This window comes from Phascolarctos cinereus, unplaced genomic scaffold (assembly GCF_003287225.1).
Source record: "Phascolarctos cinereus isolate Bilbo 61053 unplaced genomic scaffold, phaCin_HiC Scaffold_4;HRSCAF=312, whole genome shotgun sequence".
NCBI lineage: Eukaryota > Metazoa > Chordata > Mammalia > Diprotodontia > Phascolarctidae > Phascolarctos > Phascolarctos cinereus.
Window position 1 is genome coordinate 230,529,223 of NW_027555847.1, and position 26,613 is coordinate 230,555,835.

General features: G+C 36.8%; 1 protein-coding gene across 1 annotated transcript in view; it reads right to left on the minus strand.

Annotated features, from left to right (window-relative positions):
* PCSK5 (proprotein convertase subtilisin/kexin type 5) overlaps nucleotides 1-26,613 on the minus strand; it is a 619,005-nt gene that overhangs the window by 357,042 nt on the left and 235,350 nt on the right. The window contains 1 exon segment of the mRNA XM_021008523.2: nucleotides 21,970-22,142. Within this exon segment, the coding sequence (XP_020864182.1) occupies nucleotides 21,970-22,142 (173 nt within the window).

Consider the following 26,613-nt stretch of genomic DNA (forward strand, 5'->3'; position numbering starts at 1 on the left):
TAAATTGTTTCCAACTTTCACAATACTGCCAAACTAATTTAACAGCAACCTGTCATTTGTTAACAGGCTAACTGGTACCAATCCTCCCCCAGGATTCCAACCTATCAGATACAAATACATGCCTCCCTAGTGGAATTGGTTAATGTCATTATACCTATTACTGATACTCTTATTATGTAAGCCCATCTCCCCCTTCTCTTCCCTCCTGGTGAACATATGCCTTTGATTTTTGGAGTGGAGAGATATGTGTATGTGTGTGCATGTGTAAAAGAGACAATGTATGATTATAGAGACGCTGCTTGCTTCCGGCAAACACTCCAAATATATACTCAGCAGCCGAAGCTGGTGAAGCAAAAAAGATGAAAAGGGACAGTGATGATGGGAGGGGAGGCACCAAGCAGAGTTCTCACAAGAGACTCAGCAGCCCAACATATGATCATTAATGTCCATCAAATGTCTTGGCTTCCATCCAGATCACTAGGCATAAGGGGAAGGAGTGGGAAATGGATAAAGGCCACAGTACCGACAGGGAGGCAAAGAGCCAAAAACTCTTGCTTTCAACCCCAGTATTCCAACTCCTTTGCCTTACTCTTACAAGTTCAGCTTGGCATTCCCTGGCACTCCTTGGTCAGCAGAAGGGACGATTCCAAAATATAAACCTAAAAATAATCCAAGGGACAGAACATGCAGTGAAGAGTGATCCTTCAGGGCTTCATGGATTCCATGCAGAAAAAATTCATCAAGCCCTGGCCAGTCTACTGGTGATGAACTTCTCCAGGCTTTCTCAGCTGGTCTTTGGACAAGAAACACAGTCTATCACTTGGACCATACTCCAAGCCTTTCCAACTTAGTAGATCTTACTATAGTTCATTCTCCACTGGTATAAGTCTTTGAAGGTCACTTCCACGCAAAAGTGAGACATTGGAATGAGAAAATGGTACTCTAAAATTTGTCTTCTCTAAAATATTTGTATCTTTTCCTAAAGACAAGATAACTGGCAAATAATTCTCTGCTTACCAATCTTTTTGTGTATGAATTATATAGGGAATCCTCACCAGTTGTCCTTCTAACAAGGGTGGAGTTTTTTTTTAATGGGTTTCTACTTTATTAAATAGATTCAGGTTAGAGACAAGAAAAAAAATGTACTAAAAAGGGAAGGCTCTCTAACCTGAGGCTGAATTCTTAAAGTGAGAGAGTAGATTTCTCTTTCTTTTAAGATCTATAAGGATAACCAAAAAAAACCCATTAATTTGAAAAAAAAAGTTTTTTGCATAGAATTTTGTCTGCATTAAATCTCTTATCTCTTTGATTTCCATCATGCCTTGACTTCTTTTTAAAATAAGGCCCCCTGTTATAGCATATTGAAACTTGGAAACAAACACTGGAATTTTGCTACTATAGTTGAACCTCACTTATGCGTCAGTGACTGACAGTCTCATTAAGGTTCAAACAACAAGCAAGTTACAACAAACAGAAAGGGAGGGCAGTCGGGTTCTTGAGGAGCAGGAAGGCATTAAACATGAAAACAAGGCATTATTGCCACTTGAAGTGTTTTTTGAGATTTTCATTCTCTCAGACATGAACATTTTTGTTCAAGTCGATAGTAACTGTTCTTGCTAGTGGATCCTGTTTTAGGTAGGTTATTTCTACTTGAAAACAGTGGAGTTGGTCACAAAGATTTGAGCTTTTGGGGGCCCCAGAAGATAAACCTGGTGGGAATGGGAGAATCATGATGCCAATAGGCTCTATAAGTACAGCATCCTCTCCTGTATTTAGGACACTTGTAGATACCTTGTAAAAGCAGAGATAGGCCAGGCTACTTGTCAGGTATTCACAATTCTTCCTCTTATATTATAACCATTAAGTTGAATGTATTGATGGCAAGGAGAGTAAGACAGGCAAATTCCCTAACAAATAAGTGATCAAAGAATAGGAATAAAAATAATTTTTTAAAGAAGAATTTCAAACTACTAACAAGTATATGAGAGACTGCCCCTTATTATCAATAAGAAGAAGAATACAGCTCAAACTGACTCTGAGGTTTTACCTTTCACCCAGCAAACTGGCAAAGATAACAAAGGATAAGAATGGTCAATGGTGGATAGGCTGTGGGAAAGACAGGCACATTAATACACAGAGTGGAGCTGTGAAGTAGTCCAATCATTCTGGAAAGCAATTTGGAATAATGACATAAAAGTGGTGAAAATGTCCATACCCTTTGGGCAAGACATCCCATTACTAGTCATACATATACCAAGGAGGTCCCAAATAACTTAAAAATATTTATAGCATTTTTTTTTAGGCAATTGGGGTTAAGTGACTTGCCCAGGGTCACACAGCTAGTAAGTGTCAAGTGTTTGGTCTGAGGCCAGTTTTGAACTCTGATCCTCCTGACTTCAGGGCCGGTGCTCTATTCACTGTACTATCTAGCTGCCCCTATAGCATTTTTATAGTATTAATGAACTAGAAACAATTTATATAGTGCTTTAAAGTTAGCAGGGCACTTTGCAAATATTATTTCATTTGAGCCATACAACAGCCTTTGGAGGTAGGTGCTGTTATTATCTCCATTTTACAGATAAGGAAACTGAACCAAACAGAGGTTAAGTGACTTTCCCAGGATCACACAGCCAATGAGGTTCTGGGGCCAGATTTGAGCTCATGTCTTTCTGACTATATGTCTAGTGTTGAGCCACCTGGCTTCCTATAAATAAAATAAGTATCTTTTGATTGGGGAATAGTTAATAAAATTGTGCGCATGAAAATAATGAACTAATACTGCATTATAAAAATGGTGTATATCATTTACAGTACAGAGAATACAAAGAAATAGAAGATTTTAATGAACTAATGGAAAGTGAAGTAAGAAGAACCAGGGAATCAATGTGTTCAATGACTACAAATATGAAAATGACCAAAAAAAAAAGAAAATTAAATGCTGGCTAATTATAATGAATAAGTTTGGTTCTTAAGAAGAGATATGATAATGCATCTCTTTCCATTTCAGAGATAGAGAACTATGTATGTAAAACATCACATATAATATTACATTTGTTTGATTTATGAGTTGGTTTTTTACTTAATTGCCTTTAGTTTCCTTTCTTTTTTATTCTTTATTATAATGGAAGGCTGTCTGGTTAGGGAAGAATAAGAAGATGTAGTAGGAAATGATGATGATTTGTGTGTGTGTGTGTGTATGTGTATCTATATGTATCTAGTCTGTATTTATGTAGAAAACAAGCATTTATTAAGTATCTACTATGTGCTGGGCACTATGCTAAGCACTTTACAAATATAAACATATTCAGTCTTCACAACAACTTTATGAGGTAGGTGCTATTATTATCCTCATTTTACAATTGTGGAAACTAAGGCAGAAAGAGGTTAAGTGACTTACCCAGGGTCACACAGAGAGTAAGTGTTTGAAGATGGATTTGAACTACAGGTCTTCCAGATTTGAGGCAGTGGCACTTTGAGGAGTCTGACTATCTGATTGACTTTTCCTGCCTGTGTCTGGTTTCTTCTGGTGCGTATGTATCTGTGAAGAAAGTCTATTGTACTGGGCTGTATTATGAACTGCTTGATGTCTTAGATGCAGAACTCTCTAAACGGCCGGGCAGTGACAATTCTATCCCCAAACTAGCAGCAGTTGTATTTTGGCAATATCTTTTGAGCCCTTGACTAATCTCTTGTGTGTGCCTATGTTAGAAGTCCTTGTGTATGTCTACGTCAGCGGTCATTGGATACTGAGGAAATATAAGAAATGAAACACTAAAACCAAAAGGACATTAGACGGCACGATGTTTTGTTATGTCTCCTTGTTATTCATTACAGTTATTGCCCTCCAGCTCCTTGTCTCCCTGCCTTTGCAATAGTTGTCCCCAGTGCCTGGGAAGTACTCCTTTCTTACCCCTTTCTTCCTTCAAGACACAGCTCAAGCTTAATCTTCCCCATGAAGTCTTTCCTGACTTCCTCAACTGCTACTGCTGTCCTTCTGAAACTACCTTGTATTTAACTAAAATTTGCATTTATCTAATTTTTTTTATGTGTTTTGTATATACTTATATATGTCTATGTCCTTGCTGTCTTCCATTAGAATGCAAGCTTTTTTTGGAGTAGGAATTACTTCATATATTGTGGTATTATTCCCCATGCCTAGTACAGGGCCTGGCACTTAGTAGCTGCTTAATGAGTACTTACTGAATGATTGATTTCTTTCTTTTCCAGGTAGCTCTTTCTCATTTGAAATCTTAAGAATATACAGTGATTTTCTGAAGAAGTCACTCAGCACTGACAACTCAAATAGCCCAAGGGATTTAAGAAAAGTAAAAACTCTAAAAGAAGATTTAAATGCTTACTTAACATTTAATTTTCATCAGCCTATGTGTTTCTGGATATCAATGCCACTCCCTTCCCCATGTACTCTCAATATTATTATCATTATTTAAAGGAGAGAGGGAATTCAAGAGTTGGCTTGGAATGACTTCACTCAGTTTGACTCTAGATACCAATCTACATGAACATCAAATTATAAACAATAAAAACAAGATGGATTTATGAGATTCCTTGGAGCACTGATTTTCTTAATCACTACTTTCTACTTTCTTTTAGGCCCTTCATATCTGGCCACATGGTCAGTTTTGCTGAATGATTATTTTTTTAATATCCACATTTTCCTTGGCTGAAACTATGTCTTGTTTTATTGACTGAGTCACAAGGAACAAGGTGATAAAGTAGTTTGCCCAAGGTTACATGAGAAGAGAATGGAAAATCTTTATCCCATTTATCCTTCTCCATCTGGCTACAAAGGCAAGTCAATATCATACTCTTCTTTAGCTCAAGCATAGTTGTTCTGCTTTTATTTGCTCCACCTTCAGTCAGTCAACAGGCATTTATTTATTTACTTTTTCATTCATTCATGTTTATTTATTTTTTCATTCATCTGTTGATCTATTTATTGAACCGCTTGCTATGTGATAGGCACTGTGCTAAGTGTTGGGCATAGAAAAAAAGTTAAAAAAAGTTCCCTGCCCTCCAGTAGCTTACACTCTAATGAGGAAATCAACACACAAATTCCCTACCACATTTAAGTTCATCAGTTATACACTCCAGCATCTATTCAGTCAGGCATACAGATGATCTGTTGTCTATATAAACAGTTTTACTTCTTTATCTTTGTTCTGAATCTGATGAACTGTGGCTTATCGAAAACTGATAAATTGTTGCATATCTTTAATATCAATAAGCATTGAACATTTCTTTATTTGATGTATTTTTACAAAGCAAAACTTTGTATTAGAATTACAGTACCATAGTGGGTAGGAAAGATTGACCTTAAGGATAGGAAGATACAAATTCAAGTCAGGGTTATGTTGGTAAATATTTAACGACCATCTCTTCCCTCAAAAATTTTTATATACAACAAACACCATTTTAAGTTTAATCTGCATTATTATATTTTCTCCTTCACTGTCTTAAGTCTAGACCAGGTGACTAGGTCAGCAAATTTATGGTCCAAGGACCAAGTCCAGCTCGCTGCTTATTTTTGTGGACCCACCACATATTTTTGTTCTGCCCATGAATTAAGAATAATTTTTGCATTTTGGGGATATATTTGGCCTTTGAGGCTATATTTGGCAACCAACAAAACATAAGCCTGATTTGTAATGTGAGTTATAAATCCTCACACTGAAAATATAACAATTAGCTCTTGTGATCCAATTTAAGCAGGTTCTCTGGAATATAAAAGTTGTGTGAAGAGTGGCAAGTAACATAACCTCTTAGTGCTACAAATAGCACTAAAATTATTGTAAAATTATAAACTGAAAGTAAGCTGCCTGTCTACAATGGTGGAGAAGTTTTCTTACACTGATAAAGTTGCAAAACACACACACACACACACACACACACACAAACCCCAAAACTTTGCATATACATAACTTCATTGCTTTTTGAGCAATAGTAGAATGAAAATTCCCTGAGGGCAATAACTATGTTTCTGACACATTATGAGAGCTTACTGAAATTAGACACTCATTGTCTAATCTTGAATAGGTATTACAGACCAACATTCTGATCCATATATCATTGACAATAAATGACAAATAATGACAAAATAAATGACAATAAATGACAAAAAATGATGAAGTCAAAATATTCTTATATTTTCAACAATTTCTTGATGTTATTGAAACCTTCTGCCTTTTATCTCTTTCTTAAATGACCTTCTTAATTTCATAAGCAAGGTGACATATTTGTCCCATTTCCTTGCCCCCAGACTTCTTAACTGCTTTTGGTATGCGTCATGCACCCCTTTTCAGGATAATGTTTTTAAATGTATAAAATGAAATACGTGGCATTATAAATGAAATAGCCTATGTTGAAATACAGTTATTAAAACAATGAACTTAAAAAACCCTATATTAAGAACTCTTGCTTTAACCACTTTCACATTACTTTCTATAGATGCTTCAGGACAATACCCATGATTAATCCATTTTATTATTTACAAATTCATCTGTAGTCCATTATGTGACAGCAACTTCACTTATTGCATTTTGATTTCTAGTTCTCGAGCTTGCCTTGCAAATGTAATATAATCCTGGGGGGAACTGGGGGCCACTGGAGAGAATAGAATATGGAGTATGGTTTCTATGTCCATTGTAATATGGACTATCAGGTATATTTCAGTTATATAATTATGCTATATTAAACAGAAAGAATAACTAAAAAATGAAATGCTGGGCAATTATAACGACCTATCTTACTGCCAAAGAAGAAATATGAAAATGTATCTTTCTCCTTTCTTTGCAAAGGTGCAGGTCTAGGTGATTTCTTGGTCAGTTTTGCTGAACTATTTTTTTTGTTTAAAATCTCTGTTATGTGGTTTGGCTTTCAGGGAGAGGATAGAAGAACATATTGGGAAATGAAGGCACTGTAAAGGCAACATTAGCAATAAAATATTTAAAATATGCTATATTAATCCCATATCTATATATATATATATATATATATATGATCAATTCTTTTTAGGAGTATTAAGGGCAGTATTACATTTTTTAGCATTGAATAATTTCTTGTAGAGAACAAATAGGACACAGATGGGAATTCAATAGTCTGCATTTTTTCTGATTAGTCAGCAAAAGGAAGGGATATGGTCGATAGTTGAATACAGGGAGCAGAATCATGCTTAATTCCTGCTAGGATGTCTTTCTTGATGTACTTTAGTATAATTCTGATATAGTCTTAGTACATTGGGAGAGAATGGTAATTATTTGGCCAATAATTCTGAAGAACTTTTGAATCTAGTTTCTTCAATGGAAACAGCTATTGCCTCTCATACCTCCTTTACAGACACCCTGCAACCACCCTTATTCAAGCCCTCTCACCTAGACTGTTTGTTGTTTTTTTTTTTTAAGATTGTCTTTCCTAAGTGATCTTCCTAATATTAACCAATCTACTCTCCAGTCCATTCCTCCCATTGCTTGTTCAACTAATTTTCCCAATAGACTACTTCCTAACCACATAACTAGTCTATTCCAAAACTATTCCATGGCTCCTCTTTACCTACCAAACCAAGTATAAATAGGCAGTTATGTGGCATAGTGGATAGAATGCTGGATATGGAGTCAGAAAGATCTGAGTTCAAATCCATCTTCACTTACTAGCAGTGTGACCCTGGACAAATCATTTTACCTTTTTTTCCCTCAGTTTCTTCTACTATAAAATGGGAACAATAATAGTACCTACCTCCTAGGGCTGTTGTGAGGACAAAATGGGGTAATATTTGTAAAGCTCTTTGCAAATTTTAAAGCACTATGTATGTGTTTGCTATTATTATTTTTTCTAGTTCTTTGTTACTACAAAAGTGCTAGACAGAATAAGATAATATTTTTGGTTTGGGGGGGGTGGCAATTGGGGTTAAGTGACTCGCCCAGGGTCGCGCAGCTAGTAAGTATCAAGTGTCTGAGACTGGATTTGAACTCAAGTCCTCCTGACTCCAGGACCAGTGCTCTATCCACTGTGCCACCTAGCAATAAGATAATATTTCTAAAGTACTGAATGATAGCTTTTGTTATCATTGTCATGATTATTATCATTGTTGTTATTATTATTACAAACTCTCAATCCTGGCATTCAAGGCCCTCTACAAGTTGGTTCAAAACTTACTTACAGTATACAACCTCTCATCATAGACAGGTCACAGTTCCAGGCAAACTGGACTATTTTCTATCCTCTATTTTAACATCTCACTCTCTTTGAACTTTTGCTCATGTCATCATTTATCCCTTAATTTCAAACCTCACTCTCTTCTAAATCCCTTTCTATTTTAGACCTTGCCTCTGTGGCCCAGTACATGTGCCATCTCTTCCTGAAAGCCTTCCCTGATGGTAGGCTTGGCCCCTTGGGTGATGGTGATCTTTCTTTTTGCATATTTCTACTTTCTTATATCACTTTGCTTCTATGTCTTTTCACTTAGCTAATACTCCCTTTGTTAGAGCTGTTAGGTGGCATGGTGGATGGAGCCTGGCATCAGAAAAACCCCCTCTTCATGAGATCCAATCTAGCCTTGGACCTATATTAACTGTGAGACCCTGGGCAAGTCAATTAACCCTGTTTGCCTCAGTTTCCTCCTACATAAAATGAGTTGGAGAAGGAAATGACAAACCACTCCAGTATCTTTGCCAAGAAAACCCTAAATGGTGTCACAAAGAGTAAGGCTCCATTGAACAGCAACACTAAACTCTCCCTTTTATCAGGGCTATTTGCTTACACATTTCTCCCCAATACTAGACTGTGAGATCCTTGAGAACAAGATCTGTGTTTTACTTCCCCCCGGAACCTACTTTGGTGCTCTGCAAAGAATGGGATCTTACTATATAGCTAGTGAATGAAAGAATATTTTTTTAAAAAATCTTTTTTACTTTATCAGCTTATATATTTCATGTCACAAGGTATTTTGGCTATGGACCAGGATATTTTGTGTATCCCACAGTGTTCACGGAATAATCCTTGATCAACTTTTTCAATTACATGGTTGGTGTGTTTAAAAATAAACAAAAAACAAAAACAAAAAAATTCAACCTTTCTCCTTGCCATGTCATCCTGAGGATAAGCAGTGATTTCCTGAAGAAATCATTTCCAAATTATCTCTGGGACCAATTCCAAATTTATTCATAGTTGAATATGGCCACTTTAGACACTAACAAAAATAATTTACATTTTACAACACTTTGAGGTTTACAAAGTACTTTATATAGGTTGTCGCATTGGACCATATTGTAGATTAGAGATCATTATAGAATTGTAAGTAGAACTCTGTCATATGGCTTTTTGTCATTCTTCTACTTTCATCTTTCAGTGTCACTGGGATACTTGATTTAAATTTTATGTTGTTTACTCTGGTCTTTATCTCCTTCCTTAGTACTCCTTTTTTCTTGTTGTTCCCTCCTATAGTTCTTATTGTCTTTTAAATACCCTACTAAACATCTTTGGACAGGTTTCATATTCTTCATCACTTCTACTTTAAGCTTTCCCAAGGTACTTCTTGTTTCATTTTCATGGTTTATTCCTTAATTATCCTCCACTAAAGCACAATTAAAGGCTTCTAGCATGATACTTGTGACAAACTGTCTCTCATTGAACATCAATATATACAAGTTCAGAGACACTAACCACTGGAAGGTTGGAGTGTGTGTGTTTTTTGTTGTTGTTGTTGTTTTGATGGGGGAGAAGGCAGGGGGCAGGCACAATCCACAAAGACCAGCTTCTAGATATTTATAACCTCTTTTAGAGAAGGGATAGTTGGTGAAAGTAGTGGGATGGACGAGACGGTCTCTGAATTCCCTTCCAGCCCTATATCTATGATTCTATGACATAGATTTACAGATCCTGAGCTAGAAGGGATCTCAAAGGCCAAAGAGTCTAACAGGGGTGGGGAACCTGAGGCCTCGAGGCCACATGTGGTCCTCTAGTTTCCAAAGTTCACAGTTTGTTCTGTGAATGTGTTATCCATAGGTTCTCCACCCCTGGTCTAACCTCTTCATTTGACAAATGATGAAACTGAGATACAGGTAGTTTAAATGACTTGCCTAAGATCACACACTTTGTAAGCATCCCAGGCAGGATTTGAATCCATCCCTGACTACTGTCAGTCCTTTTTCTACTTTGCCATGAATACATAAGGAAATCACAGATCCTTAAAGTATTCCTTATTTTTATGTCTTTTATAAAGTGCTCATTTTTGCCCTATTGACTAATAATAATAATAATCGCTGACTTTGCAGAGCCCTTTATAATTACAACGTGCTTTGCATACATTATAACTTTTGCTGAGCTAATTATATAAGGAATACTCCAAACCTGCCTATTCCACTTTTTCTTTTTGTACTCAGAACATTTTCCCCCAAACAGTTCATTAAATTGGTGCTTCTATTTTCCTTCTGATTCTATCTCCATATAATATAATGATTTTAATCTTTCATTTTTGATGTTCAGCGCCCTGAACTGATGGCAAGCCATGTGTTAACCTATTGCTAACTATATTATTTAACCATTAAGGAAATTTTTTTTCCTATGCATTGATACGTAATTGATTTCGCTCAAAATCATTCTTAGGTTCCTCTGCTTTAGGTTCCTTTCCATATGCTTGACAAATGTGCCAATCACTTCTTGCAATATATATATAGCATGTATATATGTAAATGTATATAAATATGTGTATGTATGTATAAAATGACATTTCCTACAGTATATTCTCTAATTTCTCACAAAATCCTTCTATTACATAATACTAGAAACACTCAGAAGTTCACAGGAGACAAAAAAATCCCAGAAATGATCCAGGAATAAAACCAATGGGCTATGATGTCTATAAACAGATGTACAAAGTATGTTAATAAAGAAGATGACCAAAAGATCTTATAATAAGGAGACAAATCAGACCTCATATATTTGGTAGGATGAGACCCACAAACAGAATATAGCTCTGAATGAATATTTCTAACTAAAAAAAAAAAGATTAAGTGAAAAAGAGGCAGGTAGTAAGGAATATTAAGGTAAAGTACTCATGTATAAGAGAGCTAGAGGGGATAAGCAAGATAGAAGAGTATTTAGGAAAATGTCATTGAAGGTATAATCAAAAACTTTCATTAGAGTGTCACACACCACTTGGAAAGAAAGAGGAAATAAATATATGTTTAGGAAACAGTTCACAAACTTGGCATGGAGGCTTAATATAATAATTATAGCATTGATTGTCATCAATTATATGGACATCTACTGGAATTCTCGGTCAAAATCTGTAATGATAATATTATCCTTCAGAAGGTGAAGGAATCAACAGGAGAAATATTCAGAAACCAATTCTCACCAAAAAGCAGCAGGTATTCTTAAATTAATTTATTTATTTTTAGTTTTCAACATTCACTTCCGCAAGATTTTGAGTTCCAAATTTTCTCCTCATTTCATCCCTCCCTCCACCCCAAAATGGCATGCATTCTGAATACCCCTCCCCTAATCTGCCCTCTTTCTATCTCTGCCCCTCCTTCTCTTATCCCTTCCCACTCAATTTCCCTGTAGGGCAGGATAGATTTCCATACCCCATTGCCTGTATATCTAGCAGCAGCTATTCTATGGGATGTAAGCAGTGGGATCCATGGGGAGATGTGATGACTCAATCTTAGAGGCTGCATAGTAATAGAGGAGGAGAGGAAAGTCAGAAATAGCTTGACATATTATATTTTATTTCAGGAGAGTAGGTTTGGAAGGGTTAAGGAAAAAATGGGTAGGATCACATAATCTAAAATTCTATAGGAGAAATCAACACAGAAGTAATGAGATACTCCAAAGAAAAATTCTGAGGACAGAAAGAGAAATAATTCTCATAAAAAGGAAAAAGGGGAGTTGTCCAAAGAGTTAGACAGGGATGCATGGGGAACTCCTCAACAAATATGATTCTTAAAATATGTATGAAAGTGAGGGCAGGCAACTGAGGATGACTATGAGAATCCTGTCCCAGAATTATAATGACAGGGATATTCAAGCTGAGAATGAGCTGAGGCTAGGGGGAAAAAATTAAGGGTAACAATATGAGGTTTTTGTTTGTTTGAGCTACACTGGGGGAAAGAAGTTATGTGCTCTGAATAGAGGAGAGGGCAAGGGATGAGGGAGAGAAAACAGAGCTACTCAACTTACTTCAAGAGAAGTAAGAAGATAGCAAGAGATGACCTAGTTGATTTCAATGAGCTCAAGGAGCCTGGGCCAGATGAATCACATCCTAGGATACTGGAAGAATTTGCAGATTTTGATCGCCATTGTGAAATGTATTTGAAAGAACAAGGGTAATGGGAGAGGTACTACAGCATTCAAAAGGGCCAGTGTTCCAATTCTCAAAAGTGGAAAAAAGATGGAAACTGTAAACTACAGGCCAGTATGCTTGGCTTTGGTTTTGGAAAAATTCTAGAATGCATTACTAAAGGGATGGTTAATAAACATCTAGAAAGGGAAGTAGTGATCAAAAAGATCCAGCGTGGTCTCATTAGAGAGGTCAAGATGGAACAATGCTTTCACTTTCAGATGTAATCACTTTTTCAGTACTCTTTACTTAAACTATTTTTTTTTCTTTGTTAAAAGGGAGGGTAAAATGCTGGCCAACATACCAAGAAATGGCTAACATGTAAAAAGTAGAAAGCATCAATAATTTATTTTAAAAAGTAGGTCATGCTAGACTAACCTCATGCTGGTTTTTGACAGGGTTATTAGATTGGTAGATGAGAGGAATGCTGTAAATATCTATAGTTTTCCAGTAGAATTGACCTGTGGGATTTAGCAAAATTGTTTATTCTATTCTTGAGGGCAGATAGGGAGATGTGGGCTAGAACACAGGACAATCAAGTAAACTTAAATGTAGTTGAAAAGCTAGACTCAAAGAGAACCAATGGTTCTACATCATTTTGTTATTAAGTCACCAAAGGAATGCCCTGGGGAAATCTATGCTTAGCTATGTACTGCTGAACTCTTTTGTTTTCTTAAATCAGACCTAGATAAAGACTTAGATGGAATGTTTGTCAAGTATGCAATTGATACAAAGTTGGAAGCAATATCTAATATGCTAGATGACAGTCAATGTTTAAGATCTTGATTCATAAGAACTTTGAACCAAATACATTAAAATGAAATTTAATATAGATAAATGTAAAGTGTTACACTTGGGTTCAAAAATTAACTTTACAAGTTCAGGACTAGGAATTCATGTACAGATAGCAGTTTATCTGGAAAAGAACTGGGTCTTTGAGTGAAGGGTAAATTTAATATTTGTCAATAGTGTGATATTGCTAACCAAAAGGATAATTTAATATTAGAGTATTTTGAGTGAGTCATGGCATCCAGGACTAGAGGGTACAGCCTCATTTTTTAAAAAATATTGGTTAGATCATATTTGGAGTGTTTGTAGATAGCATATAACATGAATGGCATACTTTGAAAAGTATCTGAAATGGAGAAAGAAGGATGGTCAAGGAACTTTTGTGGACTAAAGATGAAACACAGATTAGGATGCTTTGTTATCTGATGCATGTTACCCTTGATGAGATGACATGGCAACACTTATTAGAACTAAATATTTTCATGATAGAATTAAAACTACCATCTTAGTCCTGTCATCCTTGCTTTCTCAATGACAATGACTTCATTTGATAAAACACACACACACACGTGTGCACACACACACACACTAGCCAATGACTCCATTAATCTCTATTTTCAAAGACCAGTCACTTCCTTTAACCTTATTTTCCCGGGCTGCTCAGTAACTGGTTAAAACATCAGCAATCATCATTCATTTTCTGCTATATTTAAATGTGGGTGTTAGCTTGATTCCCTTCATTCTCCCTCACCTCTCCTATCTGATCTATTACCAAATCCTGTTAATTCCAGATCCACAGTATCTCACATATATTCCTTCCTCTATAGCAGATCTGCACAACTTGGCAGTAGGGAGGTGCCAAAATTAAAACAGGCTAAACTTCTTTAAGATACAGATAGGGTTTTAGCAGCTCATTTTCCAAGTAAAGGTAAATAGAGACAGACTGATGGTGGCTGGTTGCTGGGGGGGTCACATGACAAACAGAAGAGCTGAGCAGTGGTGGGCTGCCAGAAATCCTTTGACCGGCAGCAAGCAGCCCCACAGGCCATACGTTGTGCAGGCCTGCTCTATAGTCTCACTACTACTACTTTAGGTCAGACCCTCATTATCACCCACAGTACAATCTTAATAGCATCCCAGTAGAATTTTCTGTATTCACTCTCTCTCCTTCCTCCAATCCACTCTAATACCTCTGCAAACTAATGCTCCCTTTGCATAGATCTGGTCATGCCATTTCTCTGCTCAACACCCTTCTATGACTTGTTTCCTACCAAGTTTAAATATTGGTCCTAATGCACAACAGGATTCTCTAAAATTTGTTATCAACCTACCTTTCCAGTTGATCTCATACTACCGGTATGTAGTAGGCACTTAATATATGTTTCTTGACTTATTTCAATATACATTATGCTTCAGCCCAACTGGACATCTGGCTCTACACATTCCTTACATTTCTCCTGTCTGTATAATTGCTCATACATTCCTTTGCCTGTAATACCCACACCTATTCCATCTGTTGAATTCCTACTCATCCTTTAAAATCTACTTCAAATGTCAAGACTCCCTCCTCTTATTAATTCTTCCCTGATTCACCCAGTTGGTGATAACTTCCCACCTGCTAGACCTCATACAATATTTAAATTGCTTCTATCTCTTAAGCACTAAAGAATTATTTTGTTTCCTTTATTTCTATATGTCCCACCCCCTTCCCAGAGTATTAAGTCTTATTAAAAATGTCCCCCAGCTTCTAGCAATGTGGCCTTCCCACAGCTGGAATTCAATAACTATTGAGTGAATTTAAATTATTTTGTGGTAAAGATCTATAGGCATATTCCTCTAAAGTTACTAGGCTGGTAAACCAGGGAATATTGAAATTTTATTGTAGCTTACCTAGATCTTAGTAAAGATTTTTTTTTTTAAATTATCATTCTATTCTTACAGTCAGATGGAGAGATATGGGCTAGAATATAGCATAATTAAGTAGACTAGAAGTTGAAAGGCTGGCCTCAAAGAAAAGCTATGTATGTTTTCATATCCTGACCCCCAACCACTTTCCAGCCATATTTCATGTAATTCACCTCCATACACGTTATGGTCCAGGCCAAACTGGTCTTCTTGCTATGCCTCACTCCTGATGCTTCACCTCCCAGTCTCCAGGCCTTTGTACCACCTATGTTCCATGGCTAGCATGCAGTCCCTCCTCACCTGTCTATTAGAAGTTTCAGTTTCAAGGATCAGCTTAAGGACTACTTTGTTTATGAAGCCTTTCCTGATCTCCCCAACTACTAGTGACTTCCAACCAAATCACTCAATCTATTTTGCACATACTTTATGTAACTGTTGTCTCTACTGGCTAGATAGTAATTTCTTAAGAAGCAGAGATTAACCTTCATTTTTGCTTTTGTAATTCCAGCGCTTAGAACAGTAGCTGGCATGATATTGATTCTATGTGTAAATGCTTACTGATTGATTGATGTGGTGTAATTTTGTAGCATTCGGTTTGATGATTTAATTGCCCTTGTCATGCGTCCTGGGCCATTCCAGATGACTAACGTGAGTATTCTCCCTCGTTTTCTAGCTCCATCTTGTCCATTTTTTCAAGCAGGTATTTTGCAGGCAACAGGTTCAGGTTGCAATTTTATTAAGCATTAGACTCTTGCTACAACCTAGTACTTTCCCATCTGAACTACACTGGAATTGAAGGGTTGGGTTTGACCTCATAATGAAAATCCTGACATGGATATTCACAGGATTTTTTAGTCCCTGAGGCTAGGTCACAAGTTTTTAAACTACCATCACATGGTGTTTCCAAAGACTCTCATGAATCTTACTCTACCCTCCCCACCCTCCCCCCAAGCATTAATATTCCCATATTCATCTTTCCCCAACCAAAGCCAGTTCCATCATACAGTTCAGAAAGTACTTAAGACTCTGCAATGCATTGGGCTATGTTGACACTACCCTATTTATTCTGGTAACTACCTTTAGTTTTGTACATTGGAGAGAAGAATTTAGATCTTCTCAATTTTTTATTCTGAGAGAATCCTGCCTTTCATACCAACTGTTAATTATTTCATCAATTTTTGTGCAAGGATACTAAAGTAAGTATCTTCAGGAGTTCAAACATTTGAGTGGTGGGTTTTTTAGTAGTGCCATATCATTTGAGCCTTGAGACATTGGGCACAATTATCTTCTGAAAATCAGGAAGGGGATTCCTCCTATATTTAACTTGAAGAAGAATAAGTGGTCAGTTGCTGACTTGAGCCTGGCTTCATCCAAAGAGTTTCTAATACAGCCAGAATCCTTCCACTAGGAAAAAGAATAATGACTGTGGGCATTCTGATGGGTAGTGTAATCACTGACCTATCCCTACCTTTAGCAGTCAAGGAAGCACACAGGATTCCTATAGCCTATGTCTGAAGGACAAAAAAAAAAAGTGATTTCTTTTTCCTTTCTTTACCCAATGAAAATTGCGATGGTCTATATTAACTTATTGAAAAGGTCATTGTAAGGAAAGCCCTATAAAATATGAGCTGTTATTAAAAGCAAAGTAATTTTTATCTTCACTCTGACTCCAGGCTTGAATACAGACCATATCAAGCCTGTAGATGTTTCTGTAAAGCAGATATGGATAAATATATTTATTTTTTAAAAATTATTTTTTCAACCCGAAATGTTTCCCATCTCATTCTTATAAGGACTTTAAATGTACAAATGAATCAGTGAGATCTTCCTTAATTTAAAACCACCTAACCAAGTAAACAAAAGAAACCTTTATGCAAATCATTCCCCTTCTTGTTTGCTAACAAAAGATATATATCAACCACCACCAACAGCACCCTCCCCCCCCAAGACAAATAAAGCAATAGCACAGGCAGTAAATGCCTTTTTGTTGGTAGTCCTTGCAATCACTTTGTAATCAAATGAAAAACAAAAGAAAATGAAGACACATAGAACTATGAGAAAACTGAATATCTACGGGAAGGATCACATCTACAGAATGCCCTCCACTTTGAGAAAGGCAAGGGACAAGGCGAAATGATTGCAGTCCTTCTTTGTTGGGACGCTTAAATTTCATCCCACTTTTGCCAGGTATATGAATTACTTTAATATGACTTAGATGGCTCCTTTCCTCCTCCTCCCTACCTGGTATATAAATATAGGGATGAAAGGTGATGATAAGAAGAATAGGGGAGGTAGGACCAAGAGGGAAATAAATTGAGAAAGGATGAGTGTACACATTAAGATTATCATTCCATTCCTCTTCCCTCTATCCCTACACACATACCTTAAGTCTTATATAGTGACTGCGCTTGAGAATACCATTAAAGAGAGCACTTTGGGAAGGCAGGTGTTACACATCTATTAAACATTACCCTCTGGCTGACAAGCACTCAGTTTCCTATTATCCCCTTCCAATCTGGTCTATTACTCACTCCAGGAAATGTTTGATGTTCCAAATGTCATATGCTTTTCTCTTCCTAGGTGCTAACAACTCCAACATAATTTGGAATGAACCGAATCTAACAAAAAATTAACTGGCCTTGGGCTTGACATGACGATTTACAAAAAGCACTCAGGGGACACGCGACTATTTAGTCCCTTAGTCAAATAAAAACATGAAATATGCCATAGTTGGGGGGAAAAGAATCTGGAAAAGATACTTTAAAGACTCATGAACAATCTTCTTCTGGCAAAAGTATGACTTAGGGAAGCCAATAGGGACCTTTCTGCTCAAATAACTACAACAGGTTTTTGTGGGTTAAACTTAAAATGCTAGTTATTGCTGGCTCTGAATCCAGCATTGGCTGATGTGTTTTTATGTCACGCTACTAATTTGATTCAACAAACACTTCATCGTCTGTATTCCAGACACTTGTAGGTACTGGGATAGAAATATGTATACAAAACAGACCCTGTTCTCAAATTAATGATGCAATTCAGATGGAAATACATTTGCATACGTGGGATGGTGCAGTTAAAAGAGCACCAGATTTGTAGTAAAAATTCCTGGATCAGATTTCCAGTTCTACTACTTTTACAACCTGTGTGACCCTGGGCAAGTGATTTCACCTCTCCAGGCCTCAGTTTCCCTATCTGTAAAGTGAAGGTATTGGACTTGATGGTCTTTCAGGTTCCTTCCAGCTTTCAAGCTATGGTTTATGAAGAGAGCAAGATAAATGCCATGGAGAGGTCAAAGCAAAAATGTGATTAAAAATTTTGTGAAAGGAAAGATCATCTTCAGTCTTGGCGAGTCCTATAAGACTTGAAGCCATTTTCCCTCTCTCCCCTAGTTGAAAAACTGAGATTATTTTATATCACTTATATGTTGATATTTTAGACAAAAATTCCAAACCCAATTCATGGAGGGTCTGGAAGGTCTGTTGTTTGTTTATTTTAAGCTTGAGTTTTGTGAGTATTTGGCAAAACACCTAATCACATTTGGCTAGGAGAACATGATCTTCCTAGGTAGTAAATATAGCAGATTTTCACCTAGGGTATGAACTCTTCCATCCCAATAATATCCTTTAGGGTCCTAAATATTTAAATTTGAAGTGCTAAAATATACTGCTGAAGGTAAATTTTTACCAGATGGGCTATTATTAATTAAAATGTTATGAGTCTATTATTTGATTGTAAAAAAAGGTTAGAAATAAATAACAAATATTTGCACTCCTTTAACTTAAATGACTCAGCCCTTCTACAGCACCTACAGAAAGAATAATATTTTGCAATCCAAGGGTTAGGCTAACAATAACCATATCATCTAAAGTTACAATCATTTGCTGTTAAGGTAGCTCCAAGAATGAGAGCCTAGTTAACAATTCAAACATGATCTCATGCTTCAGAAGGACTCTAACACAGCTGCAAATTGAAATAAGAAGAAAAGTGATTGTCTTAAAAAAGAAGAAAAGAAAGAAAGAAGGGAGGGAGGAAGGAAGGAAGGAAGGAAGGAAGGAAGGAAGGAAGGAAGGAAGGAAGGAAGGAAGGAAGGAAGGAAGGAAGGAAGGAAGAAGGGAAAAAAGGAGGGAAGGAAAAGGAAGGAGGGTAAGAAGGAAGGAAGGAGGGGAGGGAGGGAGGAAGGAAGAAAGAAAAAGCCCAAACTATCTTTTGGTCAGGAAATAGTTATGGAACAAACACATTCACTTTTTACTCCAGCCCCAACCAGTATAACCAGAGGATTGCAGTAACTACTGCCATATTTTCGCTTGGGGCTTTTTAATGACAAAGCCATAACAATTCACCTGACAAGGGTGGAGACAAGCTGTACTGTTTTTTTCCACATTGTCATTTCAATGACTGGTTTCATCCTCACATTCTTATGACTTCCCCCACTCAGAATCCCAGCTGATTATGTAAACCTATCTCCTCACAGCAGACAGTAAATAAATTCCCAATGAGCCCATTTACTCTTGGCAAGAGAAAGGTGGTAGAGCAAAGTTTAAACATTTTTTTTTGCAAGTATAACCTATGTATCCACAAGTACTCCATGTGAGCATGGGGGAACTCCCTTTCACTAATACAAACTGCTTGGTAGATATTAAGTGTCAGAGAGGTGCTTGAGACATGTAGAAGCTGAACAACTTGTTTAGGGTCAGGTAAGTGTCTTGTCGGTGCCACAGGTGGGTTTGAAACCCAAGCTTTCCTGGACTCCAAACTTAACATTTAGTCCAATGTATGATGCCTCCTTTATATCTAGATTGGCCCAGAGTTAAATAGAACTGCAGAACTTTAAAATGAAAAGGGTCTTTAGAAATCATCTAGTCCTCCCCCACCTTCCCCCCTGCAAAATGAAGAGAATGAGACCCAGAGAGTTTAAATGACTAACCTGAAGTATCACAGAAAGTTGATGCATAGCCAACCACTAGAACTCTAGGGTTTGGGCTCCTTTTGTTCGATCCACAGTATTACTATGCTTCATAAGGTTCATATAGAGTATTCTACTCTTTGTGACACGATTTGGGGCTTTCTTGGCAGAGAGACTGGAGTGGTTTCCTATTCCTTCTCTAGCTCATTTGACAGATGAGGAAACTGAGGCAAAAAAGGTTAAGTGACTTGCCAAGGATCACACAGAGAGTAAGTATCTGAGGCCAGATTTGAACTCAGGGAGATGAGTCCTTCTGACTTCAGGCCCAGAGCTCTAACCATTGTGCGACCCAGCCACCTCCTATATGAACACATGTATGTATGTATGTATGTATGTGTATATATACATATATATATGCTTGCATATATATGTTTGTGTGTGTGTGTATATATATATGTATATATATGTATATATGTATATACTCACGTGCACATGTCTCTTTCCCCAAGAACCATCCCTAACAACTGAGAATGAGAACAAAAAGGAACAATTCAGCCAAAGCAGCCATCCTACCATCTTGTTTCTACATTGTATCATTATTATGACTCAAATTTAAGAGTGTTTTCCTCACAATAACCCTGTGAAGTGGTGCATGTATGTTTAGGGATCTGAAAATTACCATTGGGATGTATGTGCATTACTGAGTAGAGGCAGGGCAGATACACATCAGCATGACCATGCGTCCACAAACATTTGCCTGACCTGTGATTTTATTGGAGAGAGTGCTTTCTATACCACTATATATTAAAGTCCAGGGGAAAAGCAAAATGTCTGGGCGATATGACTATCAGCATCACATCCCTTCATCTCTACTAACCAATAACCAAATTAAACCAGCCACACCTTACCCTCACCCTCACTGACCACTGAAAAACAACTGAAAAACAATGTACATGTACATAATAATAAAAACATTAATAAAGGTGATGTGATGATGATGATAGCTAACATTTATATAGTATCTTCTACATGCCATGAATTGTCCTAGGCACTTTATAAACATTATCTTATTTGATCCCCACAAAAACCCTAGGAGGTAGGTGCTATGATTATCCCCATTTTATTAATGAGAGGTTAACTGACTTACCCAAAGTCACACAGCTAGTAAATATCTGAGGTTGGGCTTGAAAAACGTAAGTGATATAAAAACAAAATATACCAGTACTTTTTTTCCCCAAAGGAATGTAGTACTGACTTGGGTTAAAGAATGAAACTGGAGTTCTATCAGACAGCCTTGTCGTAGAATTCTCAATCAGAAACAGTAAAGTATTATAATTTACTTTATCTCTAACATTTCTCCCTCCAAACGTTCCAATTCTTCACCTCAAATCCAGGTGGATACTGTTTTCTGTTTGAAAAGCCTGGAGCTCATTTGATCTAGCCTTCCCATTCTCATGAAAGGACTGCTTAGATTCTTACTTCATATGTAGACTAGGGTGACAAACATAGCCCGACTCCAAAATATAATCGATATTCCATTTTTCTCTACCAAATCCTGGATCATATTACCATTTCTTTAGCTGATCATTTTATATCCCAGGGAATCACTGTGATTATTGTAATTGTAATAATAATTGTGTGAGTATAGCTTTACAGTAGAAAAACAACTGAAAAATGCGGTGAAGTAAACAACAATATAATTCCCACCAGAGGAACGAGGGCATACGAGAATTCTTGGATCCCGAAGATGTGGTGTTTCATCAGCAACTCATTGAACAAATGTCTCTTTTTCTTATGAACCAATTTAACTCACAATAGGCGTGTGTGGGGTGGAATGTTGTATAAAATGAAATTTGAAGGTCCAATATACAAAAGGCAGTATTGCGTTAAGCTAATTGTGTGTATGTATATGTATGTATGTATATATATGCATACACAGACACACACACATAACAAAATTTACCTATAAATATTACAAAGAGATAAGGTGAAAATAACTATATTAACAAAAACTTACCAATCTCACACCAGTCTCAAAGGCTTGCCGGGTTAGAGGAGCAGGTCCATCTACTGTCTTGCCATCATCATCTGGACCCCAACTAGCACTGTAGATGGCCACATATTGGGGATTGAAGCCGACAGACTTTGCTTCCACCATATCTGTTACATCTCCATCTAGCATTCGCACTCCTTTGATAGAAATACAAAAGTAAAAGTGAAAAACATGATGTATGCAAAGCTCCTAAGCATAAAATCATGAGGAAATGTTCAAGTGACTGGCTTTTTCTTTGGAAGAGGAAAAACAAATATCTCTCGATCTGCATGTAGCAGAGAAACCCTCATACATTTTGTTTTCCTTGGTTCTTTTTTGGTGACATTACCCAAGTTCATATTTTCCCATCAGAAATTCAGGCCTTAACACTACCACAGAATTTGGAAAGCTGTCATATCGCATGCTATCTCCAGCTAGAAGGCTGACATAATCTTAAAATATGACTTCCTTGTTGATTTATTTGCTAATAAAGTAATTAGTAAGAATGTTCTGTCTTCATGAAACACTTTCCTTTAAAGAATCTCAAAGGATTTGGCCAATATTCAGTCATTAATCTTCATTTCGGCATATCCCTCTTGAACAGGTGGGACTTGAAAAGTACATTTGAAAAGTACAAACCAAGACACAAAACATTTAGGGAATATGACATATACTAGAGTAAAATATATTTGCTTTAATTTCATTTTCATTAAAAGAACCATGTCTCATATCAACAAATATAACTCAGCCTTTTTTTCTCAATCAAATGATTGATATGTCCAAAATATTTAAATTGATAGTAGCCTTTCATGTAAAGATGTACCTTCAATAACAAATTTATAACTTTAGGACTCTAAAATATATGTTAGAAGGAGAAAAAGGTTTATATATATTCAAAAATATTCTAGATTAACTCCCTCAAAGGATTACATTCACCCAGTAGGATATAATTGAGTTTTGTCTCATAATAATAATAACAATAATACCTAGCATTCCTATACTGCTTTAAGGCTTACAAAGCATTTTTCAGCTGTTATCTCTTTTGATCCTCACATAAGCCTGGGAAGGTAGGTGTCATTATTATCCTCATTTTACAGATAAGGAAACTGAGGCAGATAGAGAATAAGTGATTTGCCTAGGGTCATACATCTAATAAGTGCCTGAGGCTGGATTTGAACTCAGGTGATCTTAACTGCAGGTCCAGCTCTCAATCCATTTCATCACCTCATTGATAAAATCCAAGCATAAATAAGTAACAGCAAGTATGTTCAGGCCCTCCATAACTTGGGTTCAAAATTCCTGTCCTAAATCTAATTACATAAATTACTTAAAAGAATCTGAGTCTTATGACGTATGGGTAGAGATGGAGAACAAGGGGTGTAGGCCATTAAAGCATAAATGATTTGGATGTCTTTGAAAGAGTTTTACATGCATGTATGTATAGCACCTATCAGGAAAATCACAAGGATAATAGGTCATATTTAAGAGTATGATCCTCACAACAACCTTAAGAAACAAGTCAATTTTTAATCTTTTTTTTTTTTAAGGATAAGGACATGGTGGTTAAAGATAAGCTCACAGACCAAAGGATCATAGAAATGGAGTGGGAAGGGGCCTGAGTAATCATCTAGTCCAATTCCCGTATTTTACCTATTGGGAAATTAAGAGGCTAACTAAGGAAAATGATTCACAGAGATATTAAGTAACTTACCCAAGGTCATACAGTATCAATTGGCCAAACCTGAATTGAAATCAAGGTTGTTTGACTGCAAACCTAGACTCCTTTCTACTACACCAGGCTGCCTCTCAATCGTATATCTAACAAATGGCAGAGGCAACATCAGGAACCCAAAACAAGCCTCCCGACTCCAGTGTTCTTTCCACTACACAGTACTGGTATTTAACTTCTAAAATAATGCTCCACATGTAATACAGAATAGATATTTGCTGATTTAAATATTCAAAATCTGTCACTGTCACAGAAAAAGGCAGACTATAATTCAACCACTATCTGTATAGATAACACAGTTCCCAGTCTCATCAAGGGGCCCTTTTAAATGTCAAGAAATGTCTTAGAGCCTCACTTGGTAGCAGTTACACTATAAGTATCTACTGGTTGATAAAATACCTAATGATAAAAAGAACTTATAAATTCAGTAATGCTTTTAAACTAAATTGCATCTACATATTTTTAAAAATGATAATATATATTAATTATTCAGCCTATAGAAGAAATCAATTAAGCATTTAATAAGTACCTACTCTGTGTCACCTAGGTGGCAGCTAGCTGCTACAGCAGATATAGTGCCGGCCCTGGGGTCAGGAAAACCTGAGTTCAAATCCGGCCTCAGACACTTATTAGATGTCACTTAACCCCATTTGTCTCAATTTCCTCATCTGTAAAATGAGCTGGAAAAGGAAATGGCAAACCACTCCAGGGTCTTTGCCAAGAAACCCCAAATGGGGTCACAAAGAATTGGACATGACTAAAAATTACTAAAGAACAAGCTCTGTGTCAGGTACTGTGCTCAGCACCCCAGGGGATTCAAAAATAAAATAGTCTCTGCCTTTAAGGATCTTACATTCTAACCAAGGTATATTTGCTTATTTATAGTTCCACATATGGATTTACAAACCTCTCATAATATTGAGTTGGGAGTCATTGCTGTAAATTTATAATATGACCACTAAACAGTCTAAAATGTCTGTTTTACCAGGTAGCTACTCAGAAAAATATCTAATCAAACATGGCAGTCCAAGATCTTATGTGATCTTAGACTGTATTAATAGCAACATAGTGCCCAGAGCAAAAGAGTTCTAGCCCTGCTGTTTTCTGCTCTAGTCAGACCATATCTGATCAGACCACATGTATTCATTTCTAGATATCAGACATTTAGAAGGCCAATGTCAAGCTATAAGTTTAGGAGGATGGGTGAAATCATTCCATACAAAGATTAGCTGAAGGAACTGGGATTCACTTTTCTTCTTGTTGACTTTTAAAAATCACTATATTTTTACATTACCTTCTTTTTTAAATATAATGATACCACTTATATAGCAAAGCATTTTACAAATATTATTGTATTTATCCTTACAGCTGAGGAGGTAGGTGCTATCATTTTTCCCATTTACAAAATGGGGAAATTGAGGCAGGCAGACATTAAGTGACTTGCCCAGGATCTCAAAGCTAGTAAGGGTCTAAGGCTGGATGTAAACTCAGTTCTTCCTGACTGTGGGGCCGATGCTCTACCCACTATGCCACCTCGCTGCCTCTATCCTTACCCCTACCTAGCCAGTCACCTTTTGTAACAAATAATTTTTTTAAAAGAAAGAAAAACCAAGCACACCAGCCAAGGCTGATGGCATATCTAATGTTCCAAACCCAGAGCAGAAATGGGTATGCTTAGCTTAGAGAAGTTGGGGATGAAGTGAGATCCTACAGTGGTCTTCAAGAATCTGGGATAAAGAGATATCATCTGAAAGAGGGAGAGACTTGTTTAATTAAGCTCAATAGGACAGAATGATAACGAGTCAAGGTTCCTGAGGATCTTCCTTACATTAGACTTCAAACAGACTTCATCAAAACAAGAATGGGCTGTCTCAGAGGCAGTGATTTCTCCATTACTGCAGATCTTCAAGAGAAGGCTACATGGCCACTCGTCAGAAATATTATAAAAAGCAGTATACCTTCTTAACTATGGATTACAATGGAGGACATCTAAAGTTGTTTCTAATTCTGAGATCCTATGATTCTATAATCCCAGAATTGGTGGGCTAAGCCACTGGTAAGTTAGCAAATGTTTACCACCAGCGATCCTTCAAAAATGTATACAAGACATACTTTTAAGTTTCATTCACATTATTAACATTTTCTCAGGTCAATCAACAACACAATAAATCATTAATTAATTAATTAATTAATTAATTATTGATTTGAAATAATCATGTGTTCTTTAAAAAAAGTAGTGTAGTGTTTGCTGGTGTAAATGCTCATACTGAAAATTTGACAATTGGCTGCTCCTAGTAAGGGATAGGAAAAGGAAGTATACTAAGGCCAAGATGAAAGAATGTTAAGTTCAGAGGGCAAACATGCCTGTTTAGTCCAGAAAGCTAAGAAAACTATATTGACACTCAGGTTGGCTTGTACCACAGTGAGGAAAAGGGAGAATGTGTTTCTCAATAGAGAGAGTCACTTAGATATCTGGTCAAAGGAAGAACCCACAAGGTGGTAGGGGAAGACCACTCCAGAGATCAGATTCAAGGAATCTAGACCCCCCAAAGGAGGAAGCAGGTCAAGTGAGACCATCTAAGTGTCAAGTCAACAGCAAGGAAGAATTAAGACCATCAGTTGAACTGAGAATGAAACTAGAGTAATATGGAGCTACACCTGCCCTGTGTCATCTTCTTGGCAACAGAGAATGGGACTCATTAGCAGACTCATCAACTGGGCTTGCAGAGGCCCACATGAATTGCAGTAAATTATAGCTAATATGAGGCCTCTGGGAGGGAGGGAGGAAAGACCCTTAGGGACAGTCAAGAGAGTTGCGATATCTGTATCACAAGAAGGGCAAGGAAGAGAGAAAGTATTTACAAAAAGCATATACCAAGGTTTGCATTCCTGGTGGTATA